This window comes from Citrus clementina, unplaced genomic scaffold (assembly GCF_000493195.1).
Source record: "Citrus clementina cultivar Clemenules unplaced genomic scaffold, Citrus_clementina_v1.0 scaffold_3, whole genome shotgun sequence".
Lineage (NCBI taxonomy): Eukaryota > Viridiplantae > Streptophyta > Magnoliopsida > Sapindales > Rutaceae > Citrus > Citrus x clementina.
In genome coordinates this window covers 41723700-41744231 of record NW_006262339.1, presented here as the reverse complement: position 1 = coordinate 41744231, position 20532 = coordinate 41723700, and the positions used below count along the sequence as shown (strand labels likewise).

Here is a 20532-nt window from a genome sequence, read left to right as displayed (position 1 = left end):
TCTATTGAAAATTTTGAAAAATTTCCAACCTAGGAGCATACAATGTTTGATATTTTAATTAATTTTCAGGGCCCATGGTATATCCATCAACTAACCTATGATTGCAAAATGACAATTATCAATTAAGGTTCTTCTGAAAAGTTTGCTGATATTATTGTGGCAATCATTGAATGCAAAATCCCAAGTTAATTACTGATCAGGATTGCCGCCATGGGAATGTGTAGTAGTCGGTTACAAGCCCGGCCCATTGATGTAATATTAAGCACTTCTCGGCGCGCTCGACAGCCCAAGTAAACATCTCTTGGGAACATAGCAACACCAAGGCCCTCGACAGCCCAAACCTCCATTTCTCCTAAGCCGGGTTTGGACCTTCCTCTAAGGGAACTATGGCATGAACCATGATTTCAATGGTACAGTGTACTCAAGTAATCAAGTTATTAAAGAAGATACCGGGATTAAAGAGAAAAAAGAAAAAGAAATGAAATTTTGCTATTAACATAGTGAAAACTCAGGTCAGGAAACAACGTAATATATGTGTATATATAAATACAAAACCATTGACTAGCTATGAAACAAAAGAAGATAATGCGTTGAAATTTTTTTTTATCACGCGACTGTGGGCTGAAGCTAGTTACAGCTACTACTCAATTATCTGCGGTCCCAAGTACTCAATTTCATCCATGTGTGAGTTCTCTGGCACCCCAATCTCTTCCAACCACCTACAACTCTCACCACCATCATCCTCTTTTGCCTCCTGATTCTCTCCATCTGCATTAACAAAATCGGTGGGTTTAATTGGTAAGACCTCTGAAAGCGCTACTCGAGGAGGTTTAAACGAGGTTGTTTTTAATCAGTAACAAGTGGTTTTGTTTCGCTTACTTGGAACCGCGGGAAGTGGCAACTCCTTGTAATATGAGCAGTCCCGACCATCGTCCTTAGAGTAGGGAGGTCCAAGCACATCGAGCACGGCACATGTCGTAATGGCTGTGAATTCATGGATATTGCCTCCTGTTGTTGGATATAGCACAGAAGTGTTGCAAGGTGCTGTGAAATCACTGTCGGCTATCAACTTCGCCAATCGCGCTGCAAATTAATTAAATCATCACTTTCAGTCACAAATGATCATCCTAGTCCGAGCTAGCACATTCAAGTTATCGTGTTGTTTTGATATGTGAGTGTGTGTGTGTGTGTGTTCGTGTGTGCATTATACATGGACATATATGTATAAGGTAAGCGGTACTCACGTTTTGTGGGGGCTGCAGAATCGTTTGCGTCAACAGGATCGACCCAATCGTACGATTTTATGTGCATTGTCCCGAGCAAAAGCTTGCTAAAAACAGTCATTCCCGGATGGTTGTGCAAGGGGATCACAGCAGTTGGAGGAAGAAAGAAAAGACACAACTGCACAAAAGAGAATCCAAAAGGTAATCTATCAAGTTCTAAATCAAATTTGCACTATTAATTAGTATGGTTTACAAATTAGTATACGATAATAAAAGAATTTAATTTAGCCCAATATGAATAGCTTATGTCTTTACCGAAAAGTTCTGGCATTTGTATATTGTAGTGGATGTGACAATTGGCGTCCCTTTCATTGCATCTTTGGCACTAAGTAACTGTAACTTACTGCTAAGCCCAACATCCTCTGGCTTCATTTCATCTGTAGCATCATAAATTTAAAAAGAAAAGCTTGTTTGAGTCACTGGCAATCTTTATGATAACGAGAAAATGGAAATTTTAACTTAGCCAAGTGTCATGATCCATGCATTTATACATATTAAAAAAAAAAAAACACACATATATATAATGTGCCAATGCTTCCAGTTTTGCAACCAAACCATTGCACATGTACACGTAGCAACAGTAGGCAAATGTGCTTATGTATCCTTTCTAATGCAAAGATTTTTGCGTCGTCAGGTAAAAAAAATAATCACAATGGCTGCTGAGTAGGATCCCATGAGATTGAGTTACGAATTAAAAAGGAATTTGGAAAAAAAAAAAAAAACAAATATGATATTTTTGTCCCCTCAAGCAACACTGTGGCTGGGTAATCAACCAAAAGGTACCATGTGTCCGCGTGAAAAAAATCTGGATTCACCTAGAAGCAACCACTTTGTTTTCTGAACCCACCTTTTCTCGAAGAATCCATTTCGGATGGTTTGGTTTTGTAATTTCAACTGGAAAGTTAATTAAACTACATTTTTGAAAATTGGTACCATCCACTTAGATCCATAACCCCATCCACCCCAAAAAAAAACCCCCCCCCAAAATTTAAAAAAATTCAGTACAGATTTCTAATCCTTTTCCCAGTACGTCCTATGAACACACATGACATTTCGGCACTGAATCCAATAAAAAGAACCAAAAACTGGAACCAAATTGACAAACTACGTAAACATGATAAGTGCACTGATGAATTGAATTGCTCAAAACAATTCATTACTGCCAATAAAGTAAAGCCCCTTTTTTGAGAAGGTTTTCGTGCTGTAAAGAGTATTGCCCCTTGCTTTTTACGTGGCTATATGTATTATTACAATTGATTGAAACACAGACGTGACAGGAAATGAAATAAGGAGCAGTGCTCCTTTCCCATCTTTCATAGATCATCTCATGAAACAAAATGGTATTGATTTGATAATATTGAATCTTTCCTTTTCTTTTTTTTTTTCTTTTTTTAATGGCTGATTCAAAATTTCTCATGACTGATAATATATATGTGCATGGATGAAGGATGATGATGGGTTCAGATTTCACAACATACACGTCATGCGAGTGCAGCGGCCAAATGAAAAACAAGAAAATTGGACCAGAAATGATGAAGTGTAAGAAAAAAAACACTTACCAAGAATAGAGCACAACATTTGGACATGAGAAGGAGCGGGAACGGTTCCAGGGCCTCTGAAGACGTCTTTGCAAGAAAGAAACAGACGCTGCAGCGCCATCGGCACCGTTTTATTATCGGGTGCATATCTGTCGTGATTTCTTCTCCTGCATCGACCTCGATAACCGCTCTTCTTCTTCATAGCAACCTTACTATGCGCATATCCAACCTTGCTGACCGCTTCCGTCGTCATAGATCGATCTTTGATTAATTAGCAAATTATACCCAACAAGCTTAATTCAATAGAAAAAGAAAATTATAATTATATTTCTGAAGAGGGGGTTTGTTTTGTTTTTTTTGTTTTCGTTGGTGGGGTTGGTGATGAAAGGAAACCGTATGGACTGACTGATAGATGGAGATATTTATCATGAGTCTGCGTAAAAGGATTAAAGAAATAGGCAAAACCAGGGGCTCTATTGTGGAACTGGGAGTATTTTTTTTTTTCTTTCTTTTTAAGAAAACAAACGGAAAAAAATTAAAGCAAAAGCAAAAGCTGTTATTTCGTTTTGCAATTCCCGCCCCCAAGTTTGTGTTTTGGGTGTTGAAACTGCTTATCGATGCGTCCCTGGTTTTCCAACGTGGGGGCGGGCAGGCAATCCGGATTGAGGCATGCATGACGGCGAAATGACTCGGTTACCCTTCCGGATCAGATCCTGTTGGCATCAACTTGCCTTGTTTTTTGATTTTTCCTTTTTCGAAAAAAATAAAAAAAAATTATAATAAATGATGGTTGCTTTTGCTTGACACGTGGTTCAACTTACACTGTTGAAACTATTTAATTGTGAAGGCATGTTTGATTAATCAATCAATTAATTAATTATACCAATAGAAATAAAATAATTTAGTGAATTAGGAGGAGATTAGATTATTTAGTTTTAGTTTTTATCTGTTTGACTTCTCGATTAGTACTAGTCTGCTGCTTTTTTCTATTAATAGCTGTCCTGTCCTTCTGATCAAGTTGATGAAGGGGCTTTATCAGGCTCGAAATTGTCAGGTCATCAGCCTGTCTGTCTATTTTAATTGTAAAGCACAAAAGCACTCAAGATGGACCCACATGTGATTAACGTGGACTCCCAAATGAAGGACATTTCACGGTTGTGCTATCACGAGTTCCATTGCCAACGTGCGAACCGCATTTGCTGATGATTGATTGAATCAGAGCATTTCACCAGAGACTACATTTCCATTGTCGTAATCTTCCAACATTTTTTTTTTTTACATTAATTTTTCCAAATAAACTTTATTCAAATACGTCAAAAGAACAATCATGATTTTTAGTAAATAATTTCAAAATCCCATTTTTAATTTAAATTGATCATCTTAGGCAGAAAGAATTAAACTAAAAGTGGATAAATAGTGATATTGGAAAAGAAAAAAAAAAAAGATAACTTGTTCGTAGTTTAAAAAATAAAAAAAATTATTCACCATAGACAGATAGATATGAATACTTGACTTTAAGGATGAAGTGGGGAAGTGTCTAACTAACCTAAATTTTAAGTTGATGTTCGTAATAAAAAAAAAAATTATTTAGTTAAAATTGAAAAGAATAGTTTGGAGAGGGAAAAAAAAAAAAAAGGAGAAAAAACACGTCAAGCGAGGGCAGCAGTCCGCAATACGTAATAGACTTCAAAATCGGGCAAAGTTAAAAAGAAAAAAAAAGGAGTAAAAGATAAGGGGTAATTTGGACATTGGGGTAAAAATTATGTGAAGAAGCTACGTTCACGTGGCATTCACATGCGGGAGTCTGGTTTGCCTGAGGAGTGAAGGCATCGCACGAACGTGTCAATGATTTGATTCCACCGTTTTTGGCTTAAACCCGTGCCGTTATATTAAAAAGTCATTTTCTTTCCTCCCTTTTTTCCTCTGGTAAAGAACCCCGTTGGGCGGTTTCAGGGTTTTACTGTGGTCTGTGATCACCGAATTTATGTAATCAGTATAAAAATATTATGATTTTTGTATATACGCCCACCAGGTCGCCACTAGGTCGCCACTAGGTCATGATTTTTTGTAACTACAAAAAATATATATTTTGAGATTGCTTTTGTAATAAAAATGCTTCTTTTTTTTAATAAAATTACATTGATCAATTTAATCATATTTCTTTATTTTTTTTATTTTTTTTATAAACTATTATTAGTAATAGACACCTCATTATTGATGTTGAGAATTCAATTTCTTCAAGTTCATTGTAAGAGTGTGCAACTTTAATTATAAAACAATGAGACAGGTCCGTATTAAGGTGGATTCATTTTTCGACAAGACTTTTTGATACATCTATTTATGTTTATAATTTTGTATTGTAATGTCAAATGAGTCATTCTATAATATACTATAATTGAACATAAATTGTGTAAATAAAATATAAGAGGTGTAAATTTAACATAAAACTTGTAAATCAACATTAAACGTAAAATAAAACATAATAAATTATGTAAATGAAACACAAGACTTGCAAATTGAAGGTAAAATAAGTAAATTAACAGTGGTAAGTTGATATATCATTAGTAAATAAAATAAAAACTTATATCAATATAATATAAAACTTGTAAATCAACATTAAGTATAAAATAAAACATGAATTAAGTAAATAAAACATAATACATGTAAATATAAAGTAAAACTTGTTTACAAATGTGATATAAAACTTGTACATCAACATTAAGTGTAAAATAACATATAAATTATAAAAGTAAAATAGAAGAGTTGTAAATGAATGTAAAATAAGTAAATATTATAAGAGTTATTGAAAAAATAAATAAAAACTCACTATAATAATGATTACATTATATATTTACTATTTTTATTTCTAAATCAAATAATGATAATTCTGTGGTTATGTAATAGACGTGATAATATATGTGGAATTTTATTAAGGATAAAACTTACTCTCAAAATCAAATTTTAGAAATTTTTTTTCATATTTTATTTGTGATATAAGTGATTTTGCATCATTTTAAACCTCCTCGATAGCAACCTCAAATGATCTTTTAGTATAAGAAGTAAAATTTGAAACTAGATGAATTATGTATAAAACTGAAAGTTAGATTCAATTGTATTAATATTCCATATATGTCTAGTAATATTCAAATGTATTTTTATTTTGTTTTGGCTTGATCCACATAAATAATAATAATAATACTAATAATAATAATAAGTTTACTTAATCAACTTGTATAGTAAACAAATACTATGATAGAAAATGAAAAAAAAAAACAGTTTATAAATATCCTGACATGAATATAAAATTCATGGTTAAATCAATTAATAAAACTTATTCCCATTGTTTTCAATACAAAATTTTTGTTTTCAATTGATGAGTAAAGTTTTTCTTTGCTTGAATAAATTAAATAAATAAACTATTTTTACATTAAAATTTAATGTTGATTTATAATTTTTATGTTATTTTTATAAGTGTTTGTTTTGTTTATAATTTTAAAACATTATTTACCACTCTTATATTAATTAATTTATTTTACATTTCACTTACTAGTCTTATATATAATTTCTAAAATTTATGTTTATCATAGTATTGATACAATAGTTTAATCACGACATCATACAATTTTTCATAATGTAATAATGTAAAAGAATTTGAGTAGATCTCGAGGCTCGAGCACACTCAAGTTTTCAAAGTCATTTATTAATTTCAAAATTTTAAATATATTTAAAATTAAAAAACAAAACAACTAAGAAAAACATTTTTTTAGAAAATAAAAATGTTAAGCTTTTTTCTTTTTTTTCATTTTGCCTAACAATTCAATTTTCTTCTAATCCTTGTGACTACGTGAGGGGATTTGAAACTCCAGTACTTTTACGACACTCTAATTTTCTTCCTATCCATTTAAACGGATTCCAGTCCAGACCATTTGTTTGCATGAAAAATTTTTAGCAAGTCAACTAATTAAGTAATTAACTATTCTTATTTTGTAACCCTTAAAAATGAAAAATTCTTTTTACTTCATTTTATTCGTTTATCATTTCCACTTATCCTAGTTATCTATATTACTTTCATAGCGCGTCATTTGGACTTTTCGTGAAGCATCGATTTGAAAGTGAGTTTACACCAAATACTATCAATAGTTTACCGTGTGCACTAAAAATAAAGAAAATAACATGTGCCGAACCATTGGATATAAATTTAGAAGAAGAAAAAAAAAACTTTAATTTATCTGCGACTCATTCAAAGCCTTTTCTCATAGTTTATTTAAAGTTAAAAAAAAAAACAATCAATGAGCGGCGATCAGAACTTCGCACTACTTAATTTTACTGGTTTAACAAACACACACCAGCCACGTGGACACCTTCAAGTACGGACGCATAAACAGCAGATACAATATAATTGTTCTTGATTTTATTTGACCATATTATTTTCCCAAGCATGCCCTTCAATAACTGCAAATCCACTACATAATTCCGGATTTAACCGTCCACAATCAGGCCGTTTTTGCGTTCTGACAACAAAACAAAATTGGCGCATTTCTTAGAATCTTCGAACTCTGTAATTCCCCTTTTGCCAAAATACAAAAACAACTAGCACGTTTCGTCAACTTCGCTCTAAATGTTCAAGAATTGCAAAGAACCTTCTTTGGGAGTCCGTCCTATACGAGTTAGTCTCTTAACAAAGAATGCTTTATACATCCTCATAAGAGGATAGTCTCTCATCAAAGAATGCCTTGTACATCCTCATTAACCCTCTTATGGGGCAAATATCAAGAACAAAACTTAATCATTCCAAAGTATGCGGATTAATGATCTATGCGTGGCTAAGTATGAAGATCGGATCACCTAGTCCACCTCCAGAAGAAATATAAGATGACCACTGTAGAAACCATTCCTACGTATTTGATCCATGTATCGACACGGTTCCTCCTCTCAATGAGCCTCAATACTGAATTGGACAGACCCACAGTGTTGAGAACATCCAGAGCTTTCCTTTGTGCTTTCTGAACCAAAGATGGAAGTTAATCAGTTAAACTCATTATCAACATCAGTGGCAAGTGCTATCAATGATAGCATGACTATTTTTTTTCTGTGACCTCTATAATACCATTTAAAAATCTGTTTCTTTTCGAGAAGAATCAGTGGCAACAGTGACATCAAAGCATCACCAACTATTCAAATCTAAACAGCTAATTTGATTCCTAGAACTTCGTTTAGAAGTTCCCTTCTACCCATAAAAGAATTTCATTTTAAATAAGCAACTCAAATTACACTTCATTAGAACAAATAATCTGCCGTTTCTCACAATTGGTAATGGATCATAGGTTGTGACATTTAAATTTGTGAGAAATGGTAGATGGTGTGTTCTTGCGAAGTGTAATCTTGAGTTGCTTATTCAGAATGAAATTTTTTTATGGATGGAACGGATCTTTTAAACAAAATTCTAAACATTGGAGATACTAGATATGAACAGTTGCTGATCATTTTACATCACTGTTGCCACTGAACATTTCAAAGCAGAGATCGTTTTTACTTTAAACCTTAAAAAAACCAAGTCTTTGCCAGCCATTATGAAACTAAATTCTGGAATATTGGAGATATTATATATAAACAGTTGGTGACACTTTCACGTCATTGTTGTCACTGATTATTTCAAAGCAAAGTTTGCTTTTACTTTAAAACTTGAGGATTGTTTTTGTCAGCCACTGTTGAATATTTGGAGTTACCAGCTTTTAAAATTATTACCATAGACAGACTAAATTCTCTGCAGCCATTTGTGCAGGTGCTGCAAACACTTATAATTTCTATAGCAGTAGTATAAATCAATATTAAAGATAATTGCTTTGAGGATCTAACATTGTTCTCATTTAAATATTTAATCATGTTAAGAATACAACCATGACAAGAATGTAAATTTCTCATTTGACCCTGTTTAGTGAACTTTGTTTGCACACAGTTTGAGTGAGCTTGGCAAAAATTTCTAGTGTGCACTGTGCATGTAAACAAGGAGCTTAAGTGTCAATACCTTTAGATGCTCCCTTTGTTCTGCATATTTGGCAAGAATGGCTGTCCCAGTTGCAAACGATTCTTGCAACATCCTCGATGAATTGCGTACTGACTGCATTGCTTGCGCCTCCTCGTCAAAAATTCTCAAAATATGAGACGACTCTCCATTCTATAACATAAAAGAAATTCATCAGATTGGAAAGCTAATTCTCGTTTCCAGACAAGAAAAACACTACAGAATCCGTTCAAAACTTCTAACGAAAACTGAATAAACATACAGCTCTTCCAAGCAATTCCGCCCTCTCTCTAGCTTCATTTATCCGTCTCTGATTTCTTAAAAAGTACTTATCGAGACTCTCTTTCAATGATTCAGCCTCTTCTGCTACTTGTTCAACTTTTCTGCATGACATAACATAAAAACACACCTCTGAAAAACCAAGCAATCAAATTGCGGCACTGACTCGATAGAAGGTAATTCCATTTAACATCAAACGCAAACAAACACACACACACACACACACATAGCGAACCCACACCAAGCACATTTAGTTCCAAATGCAAATATACCAACGACCTCAAGCAAGCAACAGCATGAACAGCTATTAATGTACTTCCATATATACACATGCCTGTAACACATATAAAACTTATATAGACTGTTAACATAGAAGGCAAAACAATAAAACTAAGCAACAAGTAAACGTGGAAGCATGCCTTGTCGCTCAGACAAAATCAATAATGTAATATTCAGTATAAAAATTGCGGTTCATGCACAGAATTGCAACCGAACTGGCGTAGAGCAATTAGGACACGACACAAGGTTGATTCGGTGCCACGTGGCAAAACAGTAAATGAATAGGTACCTCTTCCAGAGATCGCGCTGAGACTTGTCGGCGATGGAGCGCCATAGGCGATCCATCTCGACGCAGAGTGACTGGATCTGAGAAATATCTTTCTTGACAGCGAAGGAGAGCTCCGGCGAATCGTATCCCCCAGTCGACGTCGAGCTCTCCAGTCTCTCCAGTTTCTCAACTCCGTCTCTCGCTCTCAACAGCAACTTCTTCGCACTTTGATATATCTCCGATAATGTCCCTCCTCCTTCAACCGCCATCGCCATCGCCAATCCTTTTACTTCTTTTGATTTTTTCAGACTGAATGAACAGACGTTTGTTTATTTGTTTTTGCTTTGTATTTGGTCTTGGGGCTTGATTTGAATTCGGCGTTGATGGGTTTGGAGCATTTTGAAGGTAACGGGTTTTCTTGTGAGGACAGTGAGATGGCGTGACACGTCAATCGTCAAATGGATGTTTGACGCGTAATAGCTGGAAGTGGATCGGTCCTGAACTGATTAAGATCCCGGATCGGATTAAGAATCCTCCCTTTAGTTTTTATCATAGCTCTATTGAGCTTTTAAATTATTAGATATTGAAATTAGTTTATAGTCAAAATTTAACATTTTATATTTTATTTATTTATTAACCATAACTCACATGAATTAATTTTGTTCTTTCATAAATAATCACCATTTAATTTTATTAATCAATTGATGAGATATGACGTCACAAATATATAGAATTATCAAATGTTATTATGATATTATTATTATGTTTACTTTGTAGAGTGGGAGTCAAAAATATGAATTTCTCCTACTTAAACGTTTTAGTACTCATCTAAGGAGGAGAGTTAGGCTTCTACTCTGTGGGTCTCATTTTTGTTTTTGAATAAAAAGTAGAAATCTACTCCCACTTCTTTCTTTTTATCATTTCCTTATTGAATATAATATAATTATATTGATAAAAATAAAAATAATATCACATTTATTTAAAAATAAAAATATCATATTTATTTTAATAATATCATTATAATATTTAATAATATTTCATTTATTAAAAATAATAATATTAGACTTATTTAAATATAATATTATTATATTTATTTAATTTTAATATTATTATATTTATTTAATATTAATAAGTAATAGCAAAATAAATAATTTATTCTAAAAAATATCAATTTTGTACTATATTTTTAATAATATTGTTTCAATTATGCTGCTCTTATCAATAATTTTTAGTTTACATAATTAAAATTAACAAAAAAATCATGATTCACATGATTAAGAATAATAATAATTATTATTAATTTATATAATTAAAATTAATAACAAAATAAATAATTTATTGTGCAAATATATTTTTTTATTTACTTTATAATTAAAAACTACAATTCTTTAAATAAGGATAAAATTATAATTTAAAATGATTCACTCTCAATCTAAGACAAAGAAAATACATAATTTCTAATTTTCGTTCCACACTCTCATAGTGATGTAAGTAAATAATTTACTCCTGCTACCACTCCACAATCTTAATCTTAAAATTTCTCCTTCAATCCGAGAATACATAAAAATTTCTCTTTTTCACTCATTGCACCGAAAGCATTATATGGTCATGTAGTATTTTCATCCGGCCACCACTATCATGTAACAACAGTTTATATAAAATAATTTGCGGAAGCGGAATCCGTAAAGGAGGGCAGCTGGGCAGGAGGCCCCGATGACCGTCAAATTAAGCCCTTCGATATGGTTTGGCCGACATCACGGAACCAGATGTTACTAAGCCCTTTACAAATTATTAACATCGCACCAACCATCCTCAACAGCAGTTATAAGCAATTGAGATGATGGAGGAAAAAGAAAATTATAATTATAATAAAAATTATTAATAGATATCAAATATAATTTTTAAATAATAATTTTAACAAAAATAATATAAACATTACAATTTTTTCTTATGCAAGTGTGAAATAAAATTAACTTCATTTCCTCTTCCCAAACGAACATATAACTGAAAAATTACACTAAATAAAGCCTAAGATGACCACAATATCAAATAAGGCAGAAATAAACCATAGTACAGAACCATTTTTCTAAAAATAAAACCCGTAAAGTTACAAAAACAAAAAGATCAAATGCTTTTGATTACAAACCGCACTTTGGTTTGAAACCATCCTGTTTTTTAAATATGAAGATAGTAGGGCAATTACTCAAGACTATCAAAAACCTAATATGAAACCTAGAACCATCGCCCATTTTACCTTCAAATAGACACCGGCCTCAGGTATCACTTGCCCATCATTGGCTCCTGCAGACCATACATCTCTCCTGTTACTGAATATCAAAAGATGATCAGGTTAGCTCATGCTGTATCAGACAAGACCTCAAGCAATGGAAATATACGTACAACCATTGCGAATTTGTCCACCAGCATTAATTTCCATTTAAATCAAGAACATGATTGTGAAAATCCAAAATTCAACTAATTTCTGCTACACAGAGCAGCATGATTGATACCAGAGACTCAGCGAAATGTTGCACTTCGATTTCCAGTTGCAGGAAAAGCAGAACGTCGTCTACCTTGTGACAGTTCTTTTGTTCCATCATCTTTTTGAGCTTGATCTACAGCTGAAACTTTTTTCTTATCTCCAGAGTTCACTGGTTTTCTTTTGTTTCCATCAACCCCAGCTGATTTTTCTTTGGCATCTTCTCCAAACTCGATCTGTTTCCTAGCTGCTTCGAAGTCAAACGGCTTAAGCTGCAAAAAACCACTAGGTTCTTCAGATCTCTCAGGCTTTCCAGGTTTTCTATTGTTGTTAGCAGAGTGGAAGCACTCCTGGAAACTAGTTGATAAATCAGAGAGAGACATGGTCTCATCTTGTTTACCCATTTCCAAAGCAGACCCTGCAGAACCGTCCTCTCCGGGCGCACTTGCAGTTTCCAAATTACCAAGGTTTTGTTCCTCTTCATCTATATCATCTTCCAACGTAATAATATCTTCTGTATCAGACCTAGCAGCCGGAGCGGGTTCTTCTGATTGGGAAACTACTGTAACTCTATTGGATTCCTCTATGATTGGTTTCGTTTGTTGCCCACTACCAAAAGATGAAGGAAATGGAATGTCAGGCTTATTTGGTTCAGACTTCATCACATCAACTGGTTTTAACTGTTCATCTCTTGCAAAAATTGAGTGGAATGGAAGATTGACTGAGGATTTAATCTGCTCTAGTTTCATAGCTTCCTTGTCCTAATTAAGACAAACAAACAATCAAAAGGAGGATAATAAGAAGGGTGTTAACCAAATATAAAATGCAACAACACACAAATCCAGATGATAGCAGCGCTTAGTCATGGGACCCGAAATTTTGCATGTTTGATTATAGCCCAACAGTTGCCCACTCACAATTTCCGTATAATATAAATCATAATTCATAATGACTCACGCAACGAAAAAGGCAACAAGAAGGCAAATGTACATGCTAGTTGACAAGAAAAATTGAAAAGAAAGTGAATCATGGAATGAAGATTCAAAAAAAAAAAACATTCTTCTTTTGTTGCCTTCTTTGCAACCAACATGCAGAGACTGGCTGACTGGCAGGCCTCAGTAGTAGTTATTTTGCTATGTAAGAATAACATAGCAAATGTTTAACTATATTCTTCCTTTGTTGCCTTCTTCCCAACCACACATGCACAAACTGGGTGACTGGCAGGCCTCAGAAATAGTTATTTTGCTATGTGACAATGACATAGCAGATGTTTAACAACCATTACTAGCAAATGATTAACTCACCTTTTTCTCGCCATCAAACTTTCTCTTTGGGTTACCCAGCAGTGCTCCAAAACCACGGTTCGGCTTCTTTAGAGCCTGAACAGCAGCTTCAGTAACCTATAAAGAAAAAGAAATTGAATGCTAAACCTCTTAACCAAAAAAAAAAAAAATCCACATTAAGGCATCAAATTCACAACCCTTGGTGAAGGTGACTTGCAAGCATTCAAGTCTCTACTTTGACCAGAGCTGGAAAGTGTTGAAATATGAGTAGCTTCTTTATTTTCTGAAGCAATTGCTTCTCCAGGATGCGCAAAAGACCCTAGTCCATTTCTGTCAAGTTCTGCGACACTGCTTCCAACCTTTGGAGGCTCTTGTTTCAGCTGGGTGTAAGCTGGTGGGTGAGGCATCGTGGTACCAACTAATGCATCAACACCATCAACACTCTCCCTTCCAACATTCGGAATTTTCAAGTTTGAGGAAGTATCAAGAACTAAAACTTCAGTTTCTTCTGATGCCTACACAAATAAGGAAAAATGGGGGGAAAAAAAAAGATTAGTTTGATGTAAACAAAGAAAAATGGTGACATAGCTCTTAACAGCCATAACATGGAAAACTGACTGAAGTTAATCCTCTGTAGCTCACAAAACCTACTACAAACATGGGACCCGGTCAGCCAATATACAAGGAGTACCTAATTATTGAGCATTTACTGCTATAAACCATAAACTTACTTCTAATGAAGACATCACTGATAATTGCTAAAAATCACTCAAATCCCTTTCTCAACTGGAACATCCTTTGTCCATGAGTTTTAATCACATTCCATGGGTTAACAAATTATGAAAGCTTAATTTTGTAAGATCAACTAGGATTCTTTTTCTTCAATAGAACTGGATTGGATGAATTTCCTTTTTCCTTTCATTTGCCGAAGACAACCAGCTGAGTGAATTACAAGAACTTGCACAAAAAGTAGCAATTCATCGTAGTAGACCTTAAGGTTTTGGACCATCATCCTCGTTTAAAAGATGGTTGGTCTGATTCTAACGAAATCCAAGGAAAAGAAAAAGAAAATCAATGTATGTTGGCAATCCATTGAAGGCATTAACATCAAATTCTCAAAGAAAAATAATCAATTTGGATCACTGATATAACAAAACAATCAAACATGAGCATGCAGGTCTTACCACTTCCATACGTTCCTCTTTCAATTTTTGAGCAATGACTTCAAAATTAGCAGCATTTTGCATAGAATTTTTTATGATGCTAAGTACCGGACCCATATAGCGTTCAATATATGAGTGCTTTGATTTCAACAATCGACGTAACTTGGCAGCAGTAGTAGGCAACTGTTTGGCTTTTACCACAAAAGGAAAATATGATTAACTCATAACTCACCAAATGGATTATATACATATAGAAGAGAGAGTTGGAGGAAATTCAGACAGGTTTCTACCAATTTCAATCAGAGTTCTGTTTGGCAATACATAGCCAGTACTTTCATCATCTGCACGAGCAATAACATCTCGCCATTCACAAAGACCCTGCAAATCATTGAAGTGGGATCAATGGGGCCAGAACTAGCAAGAATACTCAAGTATGCAACAGACTCTATCAGCAGTTGGCAATGATGTGTCAGCTACTTAAAATCCACCCTTCTATCATCCACTCAAAAATTTAGAAGTAAATTTCTCAAGACAATCCTATTAGTGACTATTGGTGCGTTACGGATTCTTCTGGGTCAAGACTTTGTTTCATTTGAAGATGCAACTAGTAAACAAAACATGCGGATAATACATTTTCAGTAGCATCCTCATGCATATAATATCCAGATAGAAAAGTGGCAAAGTTTGAAAAACACATGAAGAACTGACATACCGCAACAACAGCAAGCTGCTGAGCATTGAGACCAGCCCCCTGCAACCTATTTCAACATAGAGAAATAAGCTCCACTGATTAAGTTCTGTCAAATCACATAAATACGAAGTCCAAAATAGAACTAAAATTAAACAAGAGAAGTAATGCTAAGTAAAGAATGAAACAAACAAAAACTGTATGAGAGAAGATTTTAAACAGGCGAGGCCACTAAATGAAAACTTAAACTGAGATGAATAGGGACAAAGACAAACCCATAAATGTGGAGATAAGAATTTTCTGACAGAAGCTCCTTCTCATACAGCTGCCTGCATACGTCATAACTGCGCTTGTAGACCTGTTTGCAACAAAATGTTTGCTCAATATGGTAAAATTATAGATAACTAAAGTAAAATTCAAAAAATGTGTTTGCCAACAGACTGATACGTCTTCATCCTTGGGAAGAGAAATCAAGAGTTGACAATTTTCTTTAGTCCACAATCCAAAAAAGGATATTCGGATTTAAACTATCTTCCTTAAACAGTTGAAGAATTAGTCATGATAGATACTTCCCAATATTTTATGTTCTATTTTTAACATTGTAATTATTAAGCTCCATGCCAATCTCCAGACGCAATGGTCTGTCATACATGGCACAACAAGATCTGAAAAAAGCATTTAAAAATGGATTCTCTATAATCATAGAGATGCCCAACAGTTTTACAAAACAACACCAACAGTTAAGCAAAAATCATACCTCTGTCAGGGGAGTATCAGAATTCTCAGACTCCTTGGGCATTGAGGACAACTTGATTTTCATTATATCATATATATACAACAGATAGTGTGTATCTTCTCTAGCGTATCTGTCATCACAAGTATAATCAATTGGATGATATGCCACTAACGAATCCTCAAAGCTAAGAAAATTCTAACAGAGAAACTCTATGATGAATATATATTTTGACTAAATAGGAAAAAAAAGCACCACAAAGTAACATCAGCCCAGAGAAAATAAAGAATCCTCAAAAGGGCAAATTAAATGACATACAGCAGTAATGCAAAACCGTCATAAAGTACGACATGTTACTGGTGAGTGTGTGGGTAATCCATCCATTTCTCTGGGAAGGATCTAGACTTGGGAAAAATTAATGAAATAATCTCAGGCCCTTAGATATTATTCATGCTTTAAAGTATGAGAACATGAGGTGAAGGGAAGAACATTTTATAAGACCAAATGGTATGGTCATAAACCACAGGCAACCTGATTCAGCTTGGTAATAACCAAAAGATAAGTCAGTACATTGTCACTACAGGCATTGTCTCTGACAAAAAATTTAAAAATATTTATAAAAACCAGATCACATAACCGCACCTAAGGATGCCTTACAAGTCTGCATGAGTAGGATCCAAGTGATATCATGAAAACTTCTTGTTAGACATGGAAAGAGTCTAAAATTTTATATATATAAGAAGTAGTAATAATAAACGCGCTGGAATATCACAAACACAGGCAACCCTACAATTATCTATACAGGCTGGAATATCTCAATCTTATAACCCAGATCTCCCAGAAATACCCAAATGAGGAAACCTATACCTAATTAATTATAAAACCATTCATAACTTCAACTTATAAAAACCCAAAACTTTTGTTGGCCTTCCCCTTCCTGGCTGTCCAAATATTTGTCCACTATCAAGAGTCAATGTGCACTCATTATTAATTTCCAACATAGATATTCCCACAATTCAAATCCTAAGCCACAGAAAAAAAAATATTATTAGTTTCTACAAAAATACAGGCAAAGATGAAACCCCAAACACTTAAATGATGATATATGATTTCTGCTTTTCCAAAGAATACAAGAACTTTAAAATAGTAGTAATTATTTTCATGCCAAACAGATCATAATTTTTTTTTTTTTGGAGAACTCATTAGAAAAGTAGGTTACAAAGAAGATAAAAAGAGAACCAAAGGTACCTCAGCATCTCGTCGGGAAGAGGACGTACTCTCCAATCTGCGTTCTGGTATCTGCAATGAGTTGACTTAGGATGATGAAGGGCGGAAACTATAAGGAGAAACAGATCAGGTACTTTACAAAAGGACTCACTCTTTGTTGGCATTAACTCCACAAAAGTGATGTAGAAGATACTCCAAACTATTTCTCTCCAATTTCAAGACTCTTGAGGCCTTATGAAAAGACAGAAACAAATTCCCACGATCATCTCCCAATGCAAACCAAAATAAATATACAGTATATTTACAATAAACCAATAAACTTAGGACTGAAAAAAGCAATTCTCACTATTATTTGAAATGCAAAACAAAATAAATGCCACGGTAAAATTTACAAAAGAGCATTACACAAAAACAACCAAAAGAACATTAATAAATGGGGGAAGTTCCACATCAAAATTGAAAATAATGATACAAATAGTTCAAATGACAAGCGAAGCTACTTTGAAAAAATTAAGGGAGAGATGACATGTAACTGACAAGGCTTTTTGAAGCCAAACCTTGACTCAAACACATAAGATGAATTACAAAATTGAAAATACAGTATCAAAAGATAACTCAATTTAACTAATTTAGTAGAATAAAGGCTTGCATCAACACTCATAAATTAGACCACAAAAAAGCAGATAAGATAAGATAAATTTAACCATTGTACAAAAAACCAGACAAGATCATCAATAAAGTCTCAAATTTCAAAGAGAGTTTCAAGGGATAAAACCTGTCCTGTGTCAAACATATTGCACAAATATATGCCAAAGTCCCGTTGAAGCCACACAATATCTCGATCTGCTCCATGCATCACCTAGTAAAGTAAAAGTTAACATAATTTGGGGGGGAAAAAATAAGATTTATCACAAAGCTACGCGAGAGCATGTTGAAGGGACCAACCTTTTTCTTGGTAGGATCTTTAAAAACTTCCCTAAGATATGGCCCAACTTGAACGCGAAGCTTTAACGTATCTACCACAAAATCTTCGGTTCTGGTGGAAATTTGCATCAGGCAAGTCAATCCTAGGAAAGATCGATATTGATTATGTTCCAAGTCGACCTAGAGAAAAGTTACAAAAAAATTACAATGTTTTCTAGTTGCAAACAGGTTTACTGTTGAGATGAAAACGAAAGCAAAACCAAGTCATGCTTGAGAAAAGGATTACAGCTAAAAATGGACTCACTGTTAAAGATGAAAGATAATTTTTTAAACATGCAAAACTTGTATCAAGATTAAATAGACAGCTGGTTTACTACTTTACGTAGACAGGAAAACTATTACAGGCACATTTCTTTGTATATGTTTCGAATATTAACATATTTGTATGTATCTTCATAGGCGGCCACACCCCTTTCTTGTCTTATTGGCTTAAACCACATCCAGCACTATATAATTTTGAAGTAGCTGACATCGGTGACATGTGCCTTAACTACACTATATCCTCTACATAGGACAGTGTTCAGTTCTGTATATGAAATGCCCCATCAGAAAAGAGAAATCAAAAGGCTGAAAAAAAGAAACTACTGCAGTAAGGCTGAACCACGGCATTATTTATCAATAAAACATAATCACAGAAGTCAGACTTTACCGCAAACTCATCTACGCTCTTCAATTTAGCAGCTAGCTCCTTTAAATCTTTAACTTCTTCCACAAGCTTGAATGGTGTCTGCTCCAACGAGGGAGGTTTTACAGGTTCCACATCCCCTATATCTTTATCAACAAAATCCAAAACAGAAAGATTGTCCTGTACAAATAAAGCAATAGCAATAAGCAAAAGTGTTTTGGTATATTTTTGGCAAGCATGAACCACATGATAGTGTTAAAATTCTCGCATGAATAATAAGAATTGCACACAAATTCCAAACAAGATAAGCGTAAACATATACCACAAACCACCCAAAAAGAAAATGAAAGAAATAATTGATCACTAAAAAGTCCCTAAGAAAGGTACTATTTTCAGATTACAAATTTAACAAACCCAGTAAGTCAAATCCAATATCAAAATATTCAAAAAATAACAAACTTACAAGAGGATGGATAAACCGTCCACTGTCCTCAATCTTCTGCAACCAAACATGCTGAAACGGCTGGTTCGCATTGTTCACAACTATCTTGTACTCCTCTTGCGGTTTTGTTATAGTCGATATATGAAACGGCACCTTGCTTTTCTCTTTCCTGTCCTTCACTTTCACACTGGCCGGGGCAGAGCCACCCACAATGTCGCCCTTCTTCTTGTTCTTCCCATAAACCAACTGAAAGCCACCTTCATTTCCATCTCCTTCCCCATTTTCCCCTCTTACTTTACTAAATTCGTCGAAAGAAACATCCATACGCTCGAAAACGTTGTCGTTTACGTCGACAAGCCAGTCGTAGGCGTCCGAGATGTCAACCTCATCAGGAAAATTGATCGGTTGGTTAAAAATCTCCGATGAGCCGATGGATTGTAGGAGGAGCTGCGATTGGTTCGCGATTTCTTGGACGGGTTGATTGAATTCAGGGAAATTGTAGAAGAAATGGAAATCTTGATTAGAGGGGATGCTTCTTGAAGAAGAAGAAAGGTTCGAGAGAGAGGATGAGAGCGGACTTGTTAACTGGGCGGCTTTCTGAGCTCGCGATTGCTCGTCTTGGTCGCTCATAGTGGCTAGGATTAAGAGCCAGGGTTTATGGTGGGTTAGGGTCTCCGGGGGAACGTTAGGGTTTTTGGGGGTTTTCAAGTTTGCATTCTTCCTGTTTGTCGGAAGGCGCCTGAGGAGGAGTGAAAGTGACAGTGAAACTGAAATGAATTGGGAATGATCTGCTGTCACGCAGTCAGAGTGGGTTAAAGTTTCCAGCACGCGAGTAGTGGGATACGACACGTGTCGTTTTTTAAAAGGCGCGAAGAATATGACGTCGGGACTTTTTCTGTTTTAACAGATTTAATGAGAAATAAATGATTGGGTAGGTACATCCATCGTACATCCATCCATTGGGTAGAGTTATATTTGAGATTCACTAGTTGCAAACTTGCACGCTAGTAATGAAGAAGTTACTTGTTAGCTCAATAAGCCGCAAAACGAGAGGACGTAACTAATAATTTTCCATTTTGCTTTTATTAACATGCTAATAGGAAAAGCACAGTCACATCTTCATTACTCCCAGCAATATGCTATTTTACATCAAGAGAACAAATAATTAAGAAACTTGTTCATAACAAAAATTAAAGAAAATGCAGAATTTCAACGTTACTGAATGTCTTCAATCCTTTT

General features: G+C 34.4%; 3 protein-coding genes across 4 annotated transcripts; all 3 read right to left on the bottom strand.

Moving 5' to 3' along the window:
• Nucleotides 1–469: 469 nt before the first annotated feature.
• LOC18047200 (plant cysteine oxidase 1) lies at nucleotides 470–3348 on the bottom strand. Its single transcript, XM_006443422.2, has 5 exons — nucleotides 2843–3348; nucleotides 1539–1660; nucleotides 1245–1401; nucleotides 880–1083; nucleotides 470–768 (listed from the first exon to the last, which is right to left on the bottom strand). Exons 1-5 carry the CDS (start codon nucleotides 3072–3074, stop codon nucleotides 641–643), a joined length of 843 nt encoding a protein of 280 aa, XP_006443485.1. The 5' UTR covers nucleotides 3075–3348; the 3' UTR covers nucleotides 470–640.
• A 3770-nt stretch (nucleotides 3349–7118) lies between these two features.
• Nucleotides 7119–10157, bottom strand: LOC18047199 (membrin-11). The gene is made up of 4 exons (XM_006443420.2): nucleotides 9691–10157; nucleotides 9106–9226; nucleotides 8847–8996; nucleotides 7119–7824 (listed from the first exon to the last, which is right to left on the bottom strand). The coding sequence occupies exons 1-4, from the start codon at nucleotides 9942–9944 to the stop codon at nucleotides 7663–7665; spliced, it is 687 nt and encodes a 228-aa protein (XP_006443483.1). The 5' UTR covers nucleotides 9945–10157; the 3' UTR covers nucleotides 7119–7662.
• A 1541-nt stretch (nucleotides 10158–11698) lies between these two features.
• On the bottom strand, nucleotides 11699–20147 carry LOC18047198 (protein RRP6-like 2). 2 transcript variants are annotated; one of them, XM_024188148.1, is made up of 15 exons: nucleotides 19315–20147; nucleotides 18876–19031; nucleotides 18188–18346; nucleotides 18018–18101; nucleotides 17394–17473; nucleotides 17264–17314; nucleotides 16040–16148; nucleotides 15558–15640; nucleotides 15307–15352; nucleotides 14885–14972; nucleotides 14616–14785; nucleotides 13629–13946; nucleotides 13453–13548; nucleotides 12549–12909; nucleotides 12330–12420 (listed from the first exon to the last, which is right to left on the bottom strand). In XM_024188148.1, the coding sequence occupies exons 1-15, from the start codon at nucleotides 19921–19923 to the stop codon at nucleotides 12416–12418; spliced, it is 2415 nt and encodes an 804-aa protein (XP_024043916.1). In that variant the 5' UTR covers nucleotides 19924–20147; the 3' UTR covers nucleotides 12330–12415. The 2 variants fall into 2 exon arrangements, with proteins under 2 accessions (XP_006443482.1, XP_024043916.1); XM_006443419.2 differs by having other exon boundaries at nucleotides 11699–12909.
• Between the last annotated feature and the right edge of the window lie 385 nt (nucleotides 20148–20532).